The sequence below is a fragment of the Rhinolophus ferrumequinum genome, chromosome 11 (assembly GCF_004115265.2).
Source record: "Rhinolophus ferrumequinum isolate MPI-CBG mRhiFer1 chromosome 11, mRhiFer1_v1.p, whole genome shotgun sequence".
In the NCBI taxonomy this organism is placed as follows: Eukaryota; Metazoa; Chordata; class Mammalia; order Chiroptera; family Rhinolophidae; genus Rhinolophus; species Rhinolophus ferrumequinum.
In genome coordinates, this window is record NC_046294.1 from 29,029,587 (window position 1) to 29,050,315 (window position 20,729).

The 20,729-nt window shown below is 39.4% G+C and overlaps 1 protein-coding gene across 1 annotated transcript in view; it reads left to right on the forward strand.

The window, feature by feature from the left end:
• LGR4 (leucine rich repeat containing G protein-coupled receptor 4) overlaps positions 1–20,729 on the forward strand; it is a 95,905-nt gene that overhangs the window by 31,400 nt on the left and 43,776 nt on the right. Inside the window, exon 2 of the mRNA XM_033120214.1 lies at positions 17,911–17,982. Coding sequence (XP_032976105.1) covers positions 17,911–17,982 — 72 coding nt within the window. The remainder of the gene's footprint in view (positions 1–17,910; positions 17,983–20,729) is intronic.

Here is a 20,729-nt window from a genome sequence, read left to right on the forward strand (position 1 = left end):
CCCCAGAATACCTACCATGTGTTAGGTCCTGGACTAGGAGTTAGAAAATTGGTGGTGAACCAGACTGACGTGATCTTTGCCCTCGGAAATGTTCTTTTCTAGTGGGGAAGACCCTCAGTGCATAGGATGGCTGCATGATATACTGCAGTGGCTCGTGTTTGCGCGTGAGTCAGAAGCACGCAGAAAGCATGTTAACATCCCTAGAGGGTCTGATTAGTAGGTCTGGAGTAGGATCCAAGAATGTACATTTCTATTAAATTCCCAAGTGATGCTGGACCATACTGTGAGATCCCCTGGTTGAGTGGTTGGTGCTGGCATAGAGTAAGCGCTATATGAGAATTAAAAAAATAAAAAAATAAAAAAAAATAAGATAATTCAAGTGATAAGAGCTAGAATAGGGGAATAAACTGGATGATAAGATAGAGTTAACTGGAGCCACTGTGAGGGGGCTAAGGAAAGCCTCTCCGAAGGGGTGAGGTGACATTTGAGATGAATCCAGATGGTGAGAACAAGCCTGCTATGAAAAGAGCTGGGGACCAGTAACGTAGGCAGAGAGACGAGAGAGCAAAGGCCTGGAGAAGGAAAGGCTCAGTGGTAAGCAGAAAGGTTGGGGAGAAACAAGTCAGGGAGGGCCTTGACAGAGAGCAAACAGAGTTCTAAGGAGAGGGGCGGCAAGGACAGTTCCCTGTTTTAACAAGATTGCTTTGGCTGCTCAGAGCAGGTTGGACTGGAGAGACCCAAACATGGAAGGAAGCAGGGAGAGCAGATTGTAGGCCACTACAGTGGTCCATGGAGAGATGGTGATGGCGTGGATTAGGGTGGGGAAGGAGCAGGATGGAGGTGAGCTTAGAGGAACGCCTCTGCGTTTGTGTCTAGTGATGCTCATCCTGGAGGCCCATGGAGCGGTTAAATTATGTTTTATGTGTGCTGTTTTAGAAAGCAGAGAAGTGCTAAGAGCCTTTCAGAAAAATGGTCGTTATCAAAAGTTCCTTTAATGCCTGCACCTTGTTCCCCTGCGGGCGAACCTTCAGCTACCTGGAAAAGTTGGCAATCCAGGACAACTTGTTTTCTGAGCTCTCTGGTTTGGCTGTATCAACGTGGAATATAATCTCTGTGTGTGTCATTGCTTAATTGTTGGCATGTAGTGACTCAACTGGGAATTTAAATTAATAGAGTGTGCATATAAGCACGCTATTGTTCTTCTTAGATCTCGATGGAGCTTTGATTGGCGCTTAAGTGATGGTGTATTTGAATTAATTACTGTAGCTGAGAAAGAGCTGGGCAAACACATTAGGAAACAAGCAGACAGTTGTGATATGATGTGTGAGAAGAGTCCATTCGATGTGAGAGTGAGTCTAGACTAATTGCTCCTGGACTTTAAAGAATCAAGGAGTAGATGCCAAGCGCTCACAGATATCTGGGACCCTGTCTTCCCTGCACCCTGAGGACGGTGGTCAGCTGGTAGCCCCACCTGCTCACTGATGGGGAAACCCACCTTCTTGTCTTTCTCCTTCTTCCCCCTCCTGTCCTTTCTGTTCCCTGCAGGAGGAATAGTCACATTATAGGTCCCCCTTTCCGTCTCTCAGGATCCTGGCCCAGTCAGTTCCACCTCAGGCAGTCTCTTTTCTCACATGTTTACACACATCCTCTTTAAACCTGTGTTTCTTTTCCTTTTCTCTTTTAAATCTTGCCCAGTTACCTCAGGAAATTCTCTCTGTTTCTTTGTTCTATTCTTGGAGCCAAAATAAGAAGAAAAAAAAGTTCTAGTCATGGTTAATATTCATGAGATTCATGCTATGATAAAGCTATTGACAAATGATCTAATTACCAAATCCTGTGGCAAATATATAGTTACTGATTACTTGGCTTCATTTGACAGTTCATCCTTGATCTCCTCGAAGCTTTTCCTTCAGAGTCTTCCCTCATTTCCCTGATCATTCCCTTTCTGTTTCTGTTCCTCATATTAAGTTATTCCTAAAAAACTTTTCTTAGCCATTTTTTTTCCTTTTCTGCACACCCTTACTGGGCAATGCCATCCACCTCTGCACTTTTAATTCTCCTCATTGCCGACTCCCACACCTTTACCCTCCCCCCACGCCCCGACATTTTCCCTCAATTCTGGGCTTGAATTGAAAACCGCCCACTTCATAACACCACCTGATCTAAGCAGACCCCACACCCGTGTCTCTCCTGTTATGTCCCCAACTGATGGCGGTATCCCTTTCCCAGCTCCATGGACCAAAACACCCACAGTGTCTTCTTCAAAGGTCACCTTTCCTTTTTTGCCTGGCCTCTAATCACTAAGTCCTGCTGGTTCTGACTCTGAGGGCTCTGGTCTCTCTTCTCCTGTCTGTCCCCGGTGCTGCTGCTTTGGTTCCAGATCTCATTATCCTTCAGAGTTGATTTCTCCACCTCAACCTTCTTGCCTCTGCAGTCACCCTTTTATACTATTACCAACACGTGTTTGTGCATGTGTATGCCAGGCACTCGTAACATACTGGATGATCCACCTTATTCCAAGAAAGATTATAAGGTGGCTTATCAAAAACTGTGTAAGATAAAGTGCAAAATAAGTGGATGAGAAGACGGGAACGTCCCCCCTACCCTCAAATTAGAACAAGAAAAGATCAACTGAAGACAGAAATTACTGAAGCGACCCACCTAATGTACACATTTGTGAAAGGGGTTGCAGTTATGGCTCAGAGAACCTTAGTAGCCGATGACAGCAAGATGGGGGCAGAACCCGCTTCTGTGATTCCACACTGTAAGATAAAAAGCACGTGTGGTGCAGGAGAAACACAGCTGTTCTTGGAGTTGGGGTCAGAGAGAACTTTGTCCCAAGGGCTCTGATAAAGGGAAGACTGTGTAGCTTCCTGAATCCTAACCTTACCGCATTTTCACAGTATCCGTAGCCATCAAGCTTCATGGAGCTGCTGCTGCTGACATCACTCAGTGTGGCCAATAGCAGACACCAGTGTGTATTGTCAATAATGGTGGTTGTAAAGGTTACAGGGTGCAAAAATTGTGTCCAGAAATTGTGTCCAAGAAATTCTACCAGAATTGCTTCGTAAAGCAGCCTTCTTTATGTTCCTAAAAAATCTTCCATAGCTTCTTGTTCCTGTCCTCAAACTCTCTATTACGTAGACATTCGGTGTCCTCTGTCATCTGAGTTTGTTATCTTTACCAGGTTTATCCCCGATCCCTGAACTCTACATCCCAGCTAGGCCAGTCTGCTTGCTGTCTCCTGAATGGTTTTATCCTCTGGAATTCAACTTCATGCAGTTCCTTTAGCTTTAAGGGCCTTTCTCTCTCTACCTTTTTACCTGGTTTGCATAAAGGCGCTTTTTACTTTTTATTTTTTTTTTAAGATCACTGGGAATGTTTGACTCATCATGCCATTAAAGATTTGTTGAACAACAACAAAAGCTGTGAATTCTTTAAGTAAAACCGAACATATCACCATCAATAGATCAACACCTTTTAAAGGTATTCAGAATACCACTTTAGCAATTTTGCCTCATTTAAAACTTATGACTTCTTCAAGGACCAGTGTTCTTAATAAGTAAGAAGACAATACTTTTCCTGCACTTACTTGTTTAAGTACAGATAGTGCTGATTTATTTGCTTCCATGTTTTGTTTGTAATACTTGTTTATTAGTTGAGCGACAGTGAGGGACTCAGCCAGCTCTTATCCATTAACCTCCGAGTCTAAGCACCATTCAACACATGGTTTCTGGCCAAGTTGTTTTCCCAAGTTCCAAAGCATATTGCTAAAACATTACTGCCACACACACTCCAGCTTAGGGTAGTAGAAAGAACCCTGGACTGGCATTTATCTCTTTGATTCTGATCTTGATTCTTTGATTAATTAATTATCTAAAGCCTCTGGGCCTCAGTTGCCTCATTATTAAAATGAGATGGTTAGAGTAGATGGTGATCAGGTGCTGAGGATAATAGTGAACATAGTAAGAGCTGATTTTGACTGAGTGTTTGCCATAAGCTAGGTGCTGTGCTGGGCAGCTGGGCACTGGCCGGAGGTCACATCATCTGATCCGCACAGTGATGTTAAATCAGAAGGGTCGTCTCTCTTTATGCCTGAAGAAACTGAGGCCCAGAGAAATGAAGGGACTTGCCCAGGGTTATGCAGCTGGTGAGCCACCAGAGCTTTATTCAAACCCAAGGCCCTTGGTCTGGCTTGTGGGAGGAACTTTTAACCACTATGCTTTCTAGTTCAGTGGTTTTGTGAGATGCTATTTATAGGACCAAGCCTGTATTTTGAAATTTTGAGGAAGAAAAATTAGTTTTACTGAAATCCAATTTTACATCATTCCTCCCAAGCTATTTTTAAATCCAGGAACTTGTATCGAAATGACAGCTTTGCTCTTTCTTGCTTTTCCCCAAATGTGTTTGCATGTAAGGTTATTATCTGTTTATAGCAATAGACTTTGGGAGGAAATCTGTTGTTGACGCTTTTTGTTGTCCGTAAGAAATGCTGTGTTCTTGATCATCCCAGAAGCGGGTCAGGTGACACTTGGAAAGAGGACGATTTGTTCTGTGCCCTTCCTTTGTTTCCTCCTGCAGCCAGGCCTGTGACTTCCTTTAAAAAGATGGTTGGGAAATTAAGCCATTTTTAAAATTGATTTATTTTTTTGGAAAGGCTAAGGAAGTACTTACTGTTAAAGCATTCATTGCAGTGTCTGGCTGTCATTCATTCAACTGTGGCCCACACATTGTGCCAGAGGCTTGGAATACAGTAGTGAGCAAAACACAGACCCTGTCCTAATGGAGTATAGGATCCCCGTGGAGGAGCACGAAAGTGATCAAAGTGATATTTACAAACGGCACAGATACTTGATAAGTTGTTTTTCATATTGTTGTCATTATACTATTATACAGATGAGGAGGTAGCCGTTTATTCAAGCCCTCCCCTAGGCAATCCAAACCAAGATTTCTACTTCATCCCATCACAGCTCATGCAGTGTGATTCAGTCAGACCCGCTGCTGTTTGTGGGATGATCATTTTTCATCCAAATGATCATCCCTTTGAGAGTGAAAAAGAGCAGTATTAATAATTATGCGGATATAATAGATGTAAACTGGAATTGTCCCAGGCAGACTGGAGTGTGTTATCATCCTTTTTATTGGTATCTCAATTGACCTTCTAATCTTACATTCTTTAACTATGGTAAGCTCTTTATGGAGAGAGAGAGAGAAAGGTAGGGAGGGAGGGTGAGAGAGAGAGAGAGAAAGTGTGTGACTGAATCAGTTGTGTGCATCTGGTTTCACTGGGGGTTGGGGAATTAAATATTCTCTTCCTGATAGGAATTTATTTTCCAAGACATTATTTCTTCTCTGCTTACCAATTTAGTAAGAAAACAGCCTCAGTGAAACATAAGTCAGCTGCAGAATTCAGAGATTTTCTTAGATTGAACATCCTAAATCAGTAACTCGGAATGTGGTTGGAGTGCCTAGTGTATGTATCTTTCTCTCTCTTTTTAATAAATAAATTTAGGGTGTAGACCATTCTTTTCTGTCCCAGGTAAAAAACAAAGGACAATATGACCCATATGGATTGCAAAAATTAAAAGAACTTGAAGTTTGGGGACTTTTTAGAACTTAAAGCCTTCTCACCAATGGAACTGTTTAGGAGTATTACAAAACTAGATTTGAGAGTCTTTGCTCCCACAGATTCAGGATCATCTCAGATTTGATTGCATAATACTCTTCTAATACAGGATAAATCATTAGCGACTTCAGTGAGCTGTCAGTCATTCCCAAGGGAATATCTTGAATGACTGTTTATAAACTGTCATTGTCAATGTCTGTTGTATTAGAGTCAACAGCAATGATTGTGTCATCCCACTGACAATTTTGAATTATTTCTTTATGGATAGCTGTTTGTAAAGCATTTTTAAAAATGGCCGTTGGACTGGAGAAGGGAAAAGTATGTGGTGTGTATGTGTTTAGGGAGGGAGGGATGTTGCATGTGTCCTGGCCTAAGGCAAGTGATTGCCCCACAAAGCCTGCTTCACAGAGATGGCGAAACCCCAGAGAGCCTGCCTCAGGGTTCCGGCCTTGACACTGGCAACTGACCTTTATTTTAGGGGGTGGACTGCCTGTCTTTCAGCATTTTCCTCTTGCCTCAGCCTGTGAGGTCAGTGTCTTAGAAATTGAAGTTCCTCTTGCCTGGGATGATTATTGAAAGTACAATCAGTGCTTATTGGGTGGCATTAGATTTGGATTTGGGGCATTGGAAGGGATTTACTGGAATGCAGATTTTTTTTTTTAAAACCTTTAAATCATTACATTTTCTGAGGATGGTTTTGGAGATTATTTGTAAACATTTTATGCACAGTGAGTGAAAAATGTCACGATGTTACCATGTACTTCTAAAAACCCCAATAGAACATGGGGCAGCTAAATAGAAATTTAGCTAACTCAGCTTATTTTTTGTCAGTTCTGTCACAACAGTTGAAAGTAGTACTGTAATAAATTCTTACCTCTCTCTCTTTCTCTCTGTAACAAAGAAATTTCAGGGTAGCCTATTGTGACATTCTCTCATACCATTACTGCCAATTTTAGAGAACCTATGTCACTAAAACATGAAAGTACTGGGGTGTGGACAAAGGTGAAGGAAGACTTTAAAGGTTTCTGAATCCATTGGGCCAAACTTGTGGTGCTGGGAAAGCAGCTGTAGTTTTGACTTCCACTTGGATGGAGGAATAAGAAATATTTGGCTTGAATGGCCAATTCCTTGAACTCATGGTTCTGACTGTGTTTCGTGGATAACATATATGAATGTGAGACTTTACAATTGGGAAAAGAGAAGTACACACATGCTGATACAAAATTTCCTAAAGCAGACTTACCTTTACTACATGGATGCCTTCTGATATTTTTCTGTTTTATTCTTTCCTATTTCAGTTTTTTTTTTAAAGTTGGCCATGACCCATTAAAACGATTTCACAACCCATTAATTGGTTGTGAGCTGAAGTTTAAAAAATATGTGTCTATACAGAGGTTTTCGTGGGAGTGCTTGTTTGAAGGCTAGGGCCATGAAGTAATGTTTTCCTAGCAGTGGTGTTAATAAGTGTAGCCATAGTAAAACATAAAGCATTTAGTTAATTAGAATATTTACCATAATAAATGCTGTGGGATTGATTTCTTTATGAATAGTGTATTTTGTCTGCTAGGATGAAGTAATTGAGTGTTTCTAATTTGCACAGACGACAATCCTTACAATACTTCTTGTTGATGTTAAATGGAGTATGGAAATAGCATTTTGTCTGTGTGTCTTGGCTGGTAACGAGCACTGAGCACTGTTTTGTCATCGTTAGGGTTACCAGAACAGCTGTTGATGCCCAAAGAATGTTTGAGAACACCCGTTAAATAGCGAGAAAACAAGGAATATTATAGTTTAACCCTTACCTGTTCCATGTGATTCCAGATGGCTTGGGGTACTTGATCAAATGATAGAAAAGAATGTTCTTTTTTTTTCCTTTGGTATTCATTTTTCCTTGCCATTTAGTAAACATTGCTTGAAATTTAGAACACTTTGAATCTTTCTCTTTAGGATACATCCCACACTTGAAAACTAGGCTCTGTTTAAAAGGACAAAACTGAAAAAGCCCCGTAAATAAGCAGAACTTGTTTCAATATTAGAAACTATTGAATTAGCCTAACTAGTTTCATTTTTTAAAGTTACCCTTTTAAGGATGTGTAATTTAAGCCACACTTGCCTGTCGTTTGTGGTATGATATTTACACACCCGTGTTTTGTTCTCTCTCATTTCTATCTTGTGGGGTTAGCATCTCCTTGAAGAACACGCCCTTAAATGTCTCCTAGGCTGTATTGCTTCACTGAGAGCATAAACAATTACAGCATAAAATATTACCTTTGGAGATGAAGTCATGCGTCTTTCTTAATTGCCGAACCCTTGTAATTCTGAAGGGGGTATGTTTAAGTCTGTACTCATTCACACACTTGCTAACACAAGCAAATGTGCCTATACGTATAGGAAAAACATGAATCTAAGGGTTTCTTATTTTCTGCTAATTATGCAGGGAATGTGCAGGGGCGGGGAGGCCAAAGTAAGAGTCATATTGATAGATTTAGAAAGGACCTGAGAAGTGAGTGAGTACAAAATAATTTACAGTAGAGGAACTTGAGTTCCAGAGAGGCAGGGTTTCTTCTCCTCTTTTCATCCTATCATAATATATGGCTGCCAGAATGATCAATCTGCAACAAACTTGATATGCTTAAACTTCCTCTGGCAGCGTTCCATGCTTTTAGAACAATGTTCTGATTTCTAGAAGTGACATACAAGGCCTTTTGGGATGTATTTTTTTCCCCTATGAAGCCAGTGAGGACTGCATTTTACATTCTGTGTGTGTGTGTGTGTGTGTGTGTGTGTGTGTGTGTATGTAGCCAAAAATATGTATACACATGACTTGTATTTATCTTTGTTTTTGGTATATATTGAATATTACAATTTTAATATAGTTTTTTCCTTTCTTAAAATGTGTATACATTTTTTTTGGCTGTGTGTGTGTGTGTGTGTGTGTGTGTGTGTAATTCCAAATAATTGCCATGAAACAATAGTTTTTCTATGTGATGTACTTAACTTTCATGCTATTCATTATATTTCTTTTTCAAAATGCCATTTGCCACCCGCCAAACAGATTTCATGTCCCTTTCTGTGCCACCAACTTCCTAAGGAAGGGTTGGAAGCGTTTGGGGAATGTTCGGTTGCACTAATTAGCAGGCCGTGGAAACAGGGATGCCGGGCACCCTAGTGAGCAAGATCATCTTGAATCATGAAGAATTATCCTGCTCAACGTGCCAGGTGTGTCTCTTCTGAGACCCAGTGCTCGCCTCATGAGTGAGACCACAGGCTGAAAGAGCAGCCGCTGTAGCGTGTCCTGGCCCTCTCAGCACCACAGCACCACCGCGGGAAGCCCTGCTACCCCTCCACGTTTGGCTGAGCTCCCTCCCTGGCTGTGCCGCACAGATCACAGTATTTACTTGTTTAATTATGGCCTCGCCCATTGCCTCAGAACACTCCGGAGAGTAGATACTGCATCTTATTTGTCTTTGTATACCCGCTGCCCCGCGCACAGGCACGAACCTAATAATAGGGGCTTCCAGAGAGGATGAAGAGGCCTGGCCCAGTGGCCCGCTGCAAGTGGAGAGCAGAGGTTGGAAAAACCAAACAGAGCAAAACACTGCAGTTTTCCTGACTCAAGCTAGCGCTGTGCCTCATATTATTTGGGGGTAGAGATGGGAAAGAGGACCTCTAGTCAAAGGATTAATTATTATTATTTTTCCCCCTCTGGGAGAAATGGAAGGAAGTCATATATATGCTTTTATTAATAAAAGGTTAACAATGCAGATGTTGAGGTTTAGTTTACATATGGTAAAATTGGCACTTTTTAATCACAGTTGTAAGAGTTTTGATAAGTTCATACGACAATCATACAACCACATCAAAATCAAGACATAGAACGCTGCTATCCCTCCAGGAAGTTCTCTTGTGTCCCTTTGTAGCCAGCCTTTCTCCCAGCCCAGCCTCCTGGCTGTGGGCCCCCACTGATCTGTTTTCTGTCTTTAAAAGTGTGCCTTCTCCAGAATGCCATATAAATGGTAGCCTTTTGGATCTGGCCTCTTTGACTTAGCATAAGGTAATTGAGATTCATCCTTGCTGCTCCTTGTATCAGTGGTTGGCTTCTTGTTATTATTCTGTTGTATAGATACACCAAAGTTTCTTTATCCACCCATCAACTGAATGATATTCAAGGTATTTAAAGGTTTTGGCGATTATATTATTTATAAGTAGCATTGCTGGGCCATATGGTCATGAGCATATGTTTTATAAGAAACTGCCAGCCTTTTCCAAAGTGGTTGTACCATTTTATATCTCCCTGAGCAGTTTTTCTACATCCTCACCAGCACTTGGTGTTGTCAGCTATTATTATTTTTTCATATTTTAGCCATTCTAATAGTTGTGAGGTATCTCATTGCGATATCATTTTGTGTTTCCCTAAAGACAAATGTTGAACATCTTTTTGTGTGCCCTCTGCCATTTGTGTAATATTCTTGGGTGAAGTGTCCGTTCAAATCTTTTTGCCCGTTTTACAGCCAGGTTTATGTTCTTACTGTGTTTTGAGAGTTCTTTCTATATTATAGATACAAACCCTTTATCTGATATATGTTTCGCAAATATGTGCTCCCACTCTGTTTCGTGTCTTTTCCCTTAACAGTGACAATGCAGCTTTGAAAGTCTTTAATGGAAAAATTCTAAAAGGCCCTAAAATAGAGATTTTAGTTCATGAGAGTAGATAAATGAAAGAAACAGTTTTCTCTGTATCTCTTATAGCAAAACATTTCTGTTTTTATTATTTTTTAAGATGTGCACATGGCATTTTCTCTAGCCTTTCTATGTTGTTAGGAAGATTGTATACTACCGATAGGATGTTTAAGCACCTTAAATAGGTAATGACTTTGCAATGTGATAAGTTTTTTCTGTAGTAATTAATATTTATTTTTAAGTGTTAGTGTGGTAATTGTAGCAGCTACCGTGTTTTCCCGAAAATAAGACCTAGCTGGACAATCAGCTCTTATGTGTCTTTTGGAGCAAAAATTAATATAAGACCCAGTCTTATATTATATTAAATTATATTATATTACATATTATATTATACCCGGTCTTATAGTAAAATAAGACCGGGTCTTATATTAATTTTTGCTGCAAAAGACGCATTAGAGCTGATTGTCTGGCCAGGTCTTATTTTCAGGGAAACACGCTGTCCTCTTTAGGACTGCAAGTTTACAGAGAAGCAAGTTTTGGATTCTTTCCTCTGGGGAGCACTGAGCCTTTGTGCGTGAAACCCCAGAGAAAATGCCAGATAGCATGGATACTATTTATCCTGCTGCCTAAAACTGTAGTAGAGAGGTTGCATGCAGCATTAGAAGGTGTCTATTGTGACATCAAGTTGGATTTTAGCAGTTGCAAAACATGTAAGGTCAGAAAAATATCTCTGGAGCAAAATCTGACTAAAATGGCATATATTCTGTTTTGGCCCCATTTCCGCAGTGTGAAGAGCATATTCTTTGTGTATATGTAGCTGTTCCAATTGCTTTCAAAATAGTGCATTTTAAAAAAGTTAATTTTAATTGAACATTGCAACAGTGTCTTAAACAGTAATAACAAGTTAAGAATAGAGTGGACTGATGGATTTTATTTTTTTCCTCCAGTTTTAATGAATTGCACAGTGTTTTTTTTGTTTGTTTGTTTGTTTGTTTTTAATTTATTGGGGTGACAATTGTTAGTAGAATTACATAGATTTCAGTTGTGCAATTCTGAATCACATCATCCATAAATCACACTGTGTGTTCACCACCCAGAGTCAGCTCCCCTTCCATCACCGTACATTTGATCCCCCTCACCCTCATCCCCCACCCCCCAACCCCCTTACGCTCTGGTAACCACCAAATTACGTTCCCCAGCACAGTGTTTTAAAACATGTTTTTATAAAAGCAACAATTACTCAGTGAAATCTGCTTATAGCATAATAAGTGGACATCTAAACATTAAAACCATGCTCCATTGTAGTCTTAATAAATTTAAATGTTAACGTATGAAATATTACAAACACATAAAATATAACAGTATAGAAACCATCCCCAAGATTTAACAGATTTTACTATTTGGCCATAATTTCTTCAGGGCACTCTTTGTTTTCTCCAAAAAATAAGACATAACAAATAGAGCTAACCCCTATGCCAATCCCATTACCATTGATTCTCCTTTCACCCCCAAAAGTAACCACAGTCTTGAACTTAGTACATATTATTCCTATACTTGTTTTCTGTATTTTTACTGTATTCAGATGTATCCAAGAAGAAGAAGCATACACTAGGATTTTGTGTCTTAAAACATTATGTAAATTTTATGTAAATACTAACAAGCTATATGAAACCTTTCACTATTTAGTTTTCTGATGGATTTTCATATAACAATTCTAAAAAGAACTGTGGACATATATTTTGCTAGAAAAGCCTCACCATCCCAGCATAGTGCCTTGTACATGAGTGGATAATGGATACTTTGTAAATGTTTGTTAAATGGATGACAGTATGTTTCCTTTTTTCTTGTAAAGGAAAATCCTTAATTAACCTCTTTTTCCTTTTGGCCTGGTGGCTACCAGTAGCAAGGACGATCCCATCCATGATGTATGGCCTGCCAAAAAACAGCACAGAGCTGGATATATTAGACTCTCATAGTTACACTTTCATTAAAAAGATTTTTTATTTTTCATTTTGCAAATGAAGAATCTTAGATGTCAAGAGATAAACATGTCCATTACTATGTAATTTCATATTTGTAAGAAGTATAAACCATACATAAAAGATGCATCTGTAATGACACCCATGGAATATGACAGTGGTTATATCTGGGTATTGATATTGTGAATGGTTTTCTTTGTATTTCAGGGATTTAAAAAAAAACAACAGTTAACATAGGTTACATTTGTTATTATAAAAAGGTGGGGGGGGAAGAGATGACTTGCCCAAAAATATGAAATCGTGTCAGAAAAGAAATTAAACTCTACATGAGCTTTGACTAGAACTCTGGGGTTATATGTGTGTCTATATCTACTACTTGTCGACAAGAAAGACCTTGCCTTCAAATTTATTCCACCAGAGACATTTTTTAAATTTAGTTTTAGTTTTTGTGCGTACTGTAGACGTCTGTTAACTGAAGATTGGCCTGCAATTTTTGGTTGATTACTAATGACACTAGAAAAGTCATTGGAATAGTATTAGCTCTAAATCATTATCAACTTGTGTTCGTTGAGTTTAAAGACGTCACCAATTTCTAGAGAACTCACTGTTCTCTAGAATATACATCTAGTTAATTGACTTTTTAAACTGCTGAGATGTAATCAACAATATGGCAGGAACAGCACAGTTTTGTCTAATACCAGTAGGGAGGCTTATACAAATTTAGATAACATTGGATCTGTCACAGTATATTTAAAACTAAATAATTCTGTGGCAAAAGGCCCAGACCTGGCAAGCACACAGTGGCAGAGCCCACGGTGGTACGCGCTGGGCCATCAGCAAACAGGTTAGTCTTGCTTAGGGAGCCTTTTATAGGGATTTTAAAAGGTACCTTGTTGAAACATGATGTTCCTCTTTACTGTCGAGATACTTTAGCATTAGTGAATTTTATGAGGGAAAAAAGATGAGAGTTTAACCACTGGGGAGATTTAGCAGTTTAAATTAAACAATTGCACGCTTTAAATTTTAATATTGAAATCAGTGACTGTTGGTGTTTGAGCGTTCACCTTTAGTTTTCTAGTAGGGGTCAGTCATGTGCTTTTGTATTTCTGATTTCTGTGTTAAAAATTTGGAAGTGTTGCATTGTGTGGGTGTAATAATGCAGATGCATGCTCTGTTCCAGTTAGTGTACCTTGGGAGACCTAACTATCAAGAAATCTGTTACAAAACAAATAAATGTGTATAGAAAAGATACACTCCAGAATCCCACGCCCCCAAGGGAAAGTTCTAGGTTGTATGTCTTGCTTTTTCACTAAACTGCTGGAGGTCATCCTGATCTTTTTGAAAATGGCTCTGGTGTTTCCTTGTCCTTTCAAAAATTTTCTGTAAGAATATAATTTCTTTCTTTCTTTCTTTCTTTCTTTCTTTCTTTCTTCTTTCTTTCTTCTTTCTTTCTTTCTTTCTTTCTTTCTTCTTCTTTCTTTTTCTTTCTTTCTTCTCTCTCTTTCTCTCTCTCTCTCTCTTTTTTTTTTTTTTTTTTTTTTTTTTAAGAATGCTTCACGGTCAACAATGGGGCCTCAACTTTTTTCTTTTAAAATGAATCATTTGATCGTGAAGGGATCTTCCAGCTTAAAATCTTTGGCACTTGGAGTTCTAGAGTTTAGAGTGGTGTTTTATAGGTAGGAACAACTTCAGGTTCTAAGTCTTCTGCACCATTTAGTGTTTCTCTTGTGCAAAAGGGGCTTCTTTCTGGGAAGGAAGGCCACAGAGGCGGAGTGATGCTTGGCCTAGCCTTAGCCCATTCTGGGTCCACTGAATTCAGACAGCTTCCAGGATCAGCAAAAACATGGACGGTGATAAGATAGAATACTATTACTTACTTAGCTTCTTATATGTGACTTGCCATTTTCTGATCTTCACAGCAGTCTACAAAGGTGTAGTTATTACTACTTCCATTTTTTTCCAAATGAGGAAGATAGGGCTCAGAAAATATGAACAGCTTGCCCAAGGTAGTGAATCCACAGGTAAACCTTGGTCTGTCTGGCTCCCAAGCCTTCCAACTACACTAGGCTACCTTTCAGTAAAAGCCATCAGTTTTCTTGAAATTACCCTTCAGAGGTGTTTATGAGTTGGTGGTACTCGGACCTTGTATGATTTTTTGGTTTCGATGTTACATTTATTTTCTTCCTGGAATGCAGGATGGCCAATCACTGTTTTAATTCCAGATGTTTCTGGGAAGATTGTATCACTCGTATGAATGTCAGGGCACTGATCTGGAGGTGTGTCTTCAAGTTGAAAAATTTCTGTGCAACTTTCTTGTACTTATGTATTTTAATAATTTCTATGGCTTATGAGCCTAATATATGTGTAATTATTGGCATAGCGCTTCCATCTGTAACTTGTTAGAGTTAACTCATCACTGCCAGCATCCTTTCCAAGGCTAAGCTCTTTGGCTGGTGTTGGTGATGTCAGGTCTGGAATCGACTCTTAAGGCTGTCTGTAGGTTGTTTATCACCATTAGCCCTCATTATTTTAAATGAGTACCCACCCACTTTATACTCTGTAACCACATGTTTCCAGTGCTTCTCTGGAGATAACATCTTGTAGCATCTTTTTAACCTTATTCACAAATATTTTGTAACCGAAGTCCAGAAAGTAGGAGGGAAAAACACACATGAAGAGAGAAAGTTTGGGTGGGTGAAATTTAGAACAATTTGGAAACAAGTGTTGCTCCTGAATGTGAAGCTTTGAAACAAAACTTTACCTCATGTTTAACATATATTAGTTTGTAAATATAGAGTCCCAGTAATTGCATTTATAGCTCACAGCAAAACTACCTGTTATATCTTGTTACTCTGAGGGGGAAAAAAATGAGAGAATTATATAGGTGTATGTGTTTTAACGAATTGGAATGCAGAGAATAGTGTAGTGTAAATTCTCTCTAATTATGTCTTTTTCTGGTGAGGCAATTCATCACATTTTGTGTTACTATGATACTCACCTGAATTCAGGTGTGCCAAACTTAGAGGCAACTGTATGGAGTGCCTCCTTTTGTAAAGTAATACATTATGGTTGTCCCTCTTTCTCCTATTATTGGAATGACTGAAGAGCACCAAAACTGTGTGATATTGTATGGAATCACTGCTTATTCAGATTATTAGTTTGCCTTTCAATACGATTAAAAGTTTTGTTGTATTCTTAAGAGTGATTTTATTGGTTAAGGCCAAATGTGTTTACCGTGGGAGTGACTCAGTTTTATAATGGTGAATTAATAGTCTCTAAGTTTTGTGTTATGGTACATTTTTCAGAAACATGCCCTTTCCATAAAATGAAGCTCGTGTATTTTTATCAGGAAGGGTGGGCCCCTGTATGAATGTGTACTGACGAAAAAGGGGAATCATGGACGTATATAATGTCAGGCTTGGAAGACACTCAACCAATCAGTTCAACTCCCTCCTCTTACAGATGAGCAAAGTGAGGCCTAGGATTACACAGACGCTACGAGGCTGTGGCAGGAGTTGAGCCTGATTTTTCTGACCCTTATTTTGGTGCCATTGCTCCAGTATCTTGAAACACTCAAAGGGTTTTCCTCCCCTTCCCCAGGGATAATGATAGCTGACTGAAGTAGTATCGGGCCTGTGTTTAAACACAATTACTTAACATATGTTAGTTTAACATATATTAGTTTGTAAATATGGAGACCCTGGAGAAGAATTTTTTCCTGGAGGATATTAATTTCGTTTTTCTTATAAGTTATCTTTAATAGAATTTGATATAAAATTTTGGAATGCATATGAATCTCTGGTCATAAGGGTCATCTTAAGAAAAGTTTCACGGGGGCAGCCGGTTAGCTCAGTTGGTTAGAGCATGGTACTCTCAGCACCAAGGTTGCTGGTTCAGTCCCTGCATGGGCCACTATGAGCTGTGCCCTCCACAACTAGATTGAAACAACTACTTGACTTGAAGCTGATGGGTCCTGGAAACACAAACACACACACACACACACACACACACACACACACACACAAGAAAAGTTTCACGTTCTAGGAAATTTATATGAACTTTGATTCCTGAATTGCTAAAGCTATTTATAGTTTTTGTTTTGTTTTGTTTATTCAATTGTCAAGCAAAATTGTTCTTTCTGAGGTTCATTGATGATTTTGCCAAGGTCTTGGGGGCAGTATCCCTCCATCTTTTCAACCTTGGTGGTACAGAGCATTTGCTTTATATCTTGACTACCACTGGAGAGAAGTAACTGGATTCAAGTGATATTTAGGAATATTCACAGTTAAGGTCATGGACTCTGGAGTTCCCATTTCCTGTTGTCACACCACTCGTTGAGTGGCCTTGGGGACATGATTTAAGCTCAGTTTCCCCATTTGTAAACTTAGATTTTATGTGCAGTCTTATCAGTCTTCTCTACATGTTAGCAACTACTGTGGTTGCTGTGTTTATTGCTGCAGTTATTGTTATTTCCAAGCCAAAGAGCTTTCCAAATGTGCCTTTGGAAGGGCTAGTAAGAAGGGATGCAAATTCCATTTCTAAGTTTTCGTGAAAGGAAAGATGAGGAGAAGGGACTCACCTACGCTAGTACGGAAGTTGTTACCTCCTTTCAAAGAAAATTTTACCTGACTGAAGTCATGAAAATTACAGTGTTTCTGTGGTTGGCTGGTTTTTTTGTGCTTGATTCGTCTTCTGCCTTTTTATAACCAATGTGTCTAATCTGGTAAAGAGAAGGTCACAGTTGTGAATTCTTCTGGTGATTTCTAGAAAGGAGAGGCTTGAAGACTCAGCTACATACTTTAACACGAGACAAGAGGCAGAACAACCTGAGGGAGGCAACCAACCCATTGCGGGCTGGGACTGTCCCTTATGAGGCTGCTAACCTGTCTTTCATAGTATTGGTATTAAGTGGAGAATGGAAAGAGAAAGCCAGTTCAATAGGCAGCTGCCTGGAAAGATAGCAATGGTTAATCAAGTATGTTTTAGCTGTTGAAACGCCTTAGTTGTTGAGTTGCAGTATCAAGCAAGTTCTTTCTTTTCTGGTGTGTCTCTAAGGAAAACTGGAAATGGGCTGCATACCTGTCATGTATGCGCTTGTCTCTAGCTTGCATCTGTTCATAGGCTAAAAATGAAATCCACTTACAACTATTACCTGGAGGACTTTTATATGTTTTGCAGAAAATGTGACTGGGATACAGCTAGGACCTGTTTTATTGTTCCTGACAGTGGCGTAAGAAGCCACTCTTGCCAGCAATTTTTTTTTTTTTTTTAATGAAGTTCTGGGGTATTTGTTTACTTTTATCAGGTGCAGCACTTTGAATACAGAGCACTGGGAAACCACACTGACCCACTCATTGAAGATAGTTTTTGTAGACATTTTTCCCAAGGAAAACCCAGGATCTGGGTACTTTTCTGAGTTATGGGACATAATTTATAATGAAAGATTTAACTTTTCTCTGTTTTCTGCATTCTGAAGCCAAATTATGACTATTCCTATGTCTGTCTGTCTTCTATGCTCATTTTTCTTGTTTCTTTACAAAGTCTCCGCACCTAATTATTTTTCTGTTGAATTAAGTGCTTTAAGTCTAATAACACTTAGTTAACAATCTGTTTTGTGTTTTCCAGGGATATCAGTATGAACAACATTACTCAATTGCCAAAAGACGCATTTAAGAACTTCCCTTTTCTGGAGGAGCTGTAAGTATCACTTTGACAAATGTTGTTTGTTTGTTTGTTTTTCCTCTTTAGAAGCTCTTATGACCGATCATTTAATATTTCTGGTTAGGGGGACATATGGATAGCTTCAGTGGGCTTTATGCAAATGAAATCATGTTTTTTGGGGGAGGAAACAAATTTGATTTTTTAAGCAGTGTCATTGCTGAAGTTATTTTTGAAAGCAAGTACTAAAAATGCTACGTCCATAAGACTTTTTTTTCCCCTGCAATTATAACCATGGATGCTGCAGTGACACAAGTTAATTATAGTGTGATCCCTAGACAACAAGGCTGCTGTGTAATTACCATTGTTGTCAGAGGAGTTGCTGTATGGGTAACACAACCATAAAAAATAATACAAGGCATGTGTCGGTCGTGATACAGCAGACAATATCAGCACCAGCAAGCAGAACACTGAGTGTAGGTCCCTTCGGACATTTGCGAATGACTTTTGCGGATGGGGTGAAGGCAAGGAACATCTTCCGGGTCGCTAAGACCACCTGTAGCTTGAAGACTATTTCTGAACTTGTCAGTTGCATATCACATTTCCAGTTTAACAGTTTACATTGTGGAGAATTTCTTTCCACTTGTTTTCACCTCCATTGTGTTTTGCAACGTTCATAGTTAAAACTAGGCACTTTTAGATTTTTAAGGAATTGGGATGTGTGTGTGTGTGTGTGTGTGTGTGCGCGCGCGCGTGCGCGCGTATGTGTGTGTGTATGTGCGTGAAGAATCCAGGTGAAAAAAGGAAAATCAGACTCGAATCAAGTTAAATATAGACGTTTAATGACCAAGCTAATTGATTATGTAGTACTGTGGGGAGGTAAGAAGTGTACAGTCTGATACGAAGAACATCAAAGACACGTAGCCCTGAAGGGATCTAAATTCAGATTTCAGAGTGAGTCCTACAGCCCAGCTGTTGAGTATTAGATGCAAGTCTGTGAATTTGTGAATGTCTCCTGTCTCAGCTTGGCCCCTCCCCTAGCGCGGGCCCTGGAATCACATATAAGACAGGCAGATTGTGCTCCCTGCTTTTGACGGAGTATTGAAATAGCAGCTAAGGATTTAATAAAGTTAAGGAGAAAGTTTTCTTCCCACACTACTTAGGTGAACATAATGTTCCCACAGCAAAAACTGAGCAGAGACTATTTGCCACTTCCAAGCTTGTGCAGTGGATCAAGTTACTTGAGTTCCCTCTGCTCAGTTTCTTTGTCTATTAGGTGCAGATAGCAACAGCTCCTCCCGCGTAGCATTGTGGTGAAGACAGAATGAATTAATAGATGTTAACTGCTTAGGACAGTGCATGAAACAGAGAGAGTGTTATGTAAATGCTAGCTAGTATTTATGTTAAAAGTGCATAAGAAAAAAAGAGCACTGAAATGTATAAACAATATTATCTTTGGGTAAAAGGATTAGATGCATGTTTTATTTTATTTAGGCCTGTGTGTGTGTGTGTGTGTGTGTGTGTGTGTGTGGTTTTCTTTTCTTTTTTTTTTTTTGTGGGGGGAATCATTGACTATTGTGTAATAAATAGTTATTTATTTTTAAAATTTAAATTGAATTTGAAGTGAGTGAACTATGTATTTACTTGAAGGCCGACTCCTCACCACTCCTAATCAAGCTTTACGATGCCTTACCGATTCCTTTTTATTTCACATACAGTTTTAGATTTAGGATTAGTCTCCCTTTACAGAAGTAATTATGCAATGAAAGGACGTTAACAAGTGGCTGTTCAGCTATTGTATAACCACTGTGGGACAGGTGACGTACCAAACAGGAAATGGAGAAGCTCTCCTTTCTTCGGGTGGGCGATTGTGTACAGACCATCTTTGCTCATGCCTCTGATTGCCAGCTCCACTCTGGGGCATTTTGTAGTGAGGACGTAGAGTCAAAACCTGCTTAATCTCTGCTTTGTGCAGTTCACATCTTGGATTTCTTAAAATCTCAAATGACCAAGCATATGTCAAGCTCATGATTTCTGTCAACCGAGACTTTTAATTGGAACCAAATTGAATTTGACCACTAGTTCTTTGTAGCTAGGTCATGTTCTCTCCGTGTTCTGCTGCCGCAGTGAAGGGAGCCCATCAAATCAATTCAGTACACCTTCTCCAAATATCGTGTGGGATTTCAATATTGTGTTCAGTGTGGAGAGAGCTGATGGTTAATTTTAACGAATAGTTCAGAGTAGTGTTTCATACTCTGGGAATACTTCAGGCATTCAAGGGAATTCTTTTCCATGTTAATATAAACATGGTAAAAAGCCCATGTTTTTTCTTTACAAAACAGCGTAGTTGATTTTGACATTCCAAAATGATGCTGCCATGAGTATTGTAATATTTCACAAACAGCGTAACCATTAGTCAAGAAGTCATCTGGAAGTCATTTAACAGTGATTGTGAAGCCGAAGTGCCCTGAGTAGAAATGATTTACTGAGGGTTTTTTTTCCCCCCACGATACTTAATGAAGTGCACTTTACAAGATGTGACCAGTTCGGCCAAATTTTATATGATGATCCAGAATCCTTGGACTAGTGGGTGAAATCACTTCCCAACCATACATAAGCAGTGTTTATAGAGATTTACACGTTCGCTTATTCGTTCAACACATACAGAATCCTGCTGTATGCCAGATCCTGTGGTGGGTGCCAGGGATACAGAGAGTAGTAAGGATGGTCTTTGCCCTTGGAGGTGACAGTCTGTCTAGAGTTTTGGTGTCCAGTGCCATAGCCAC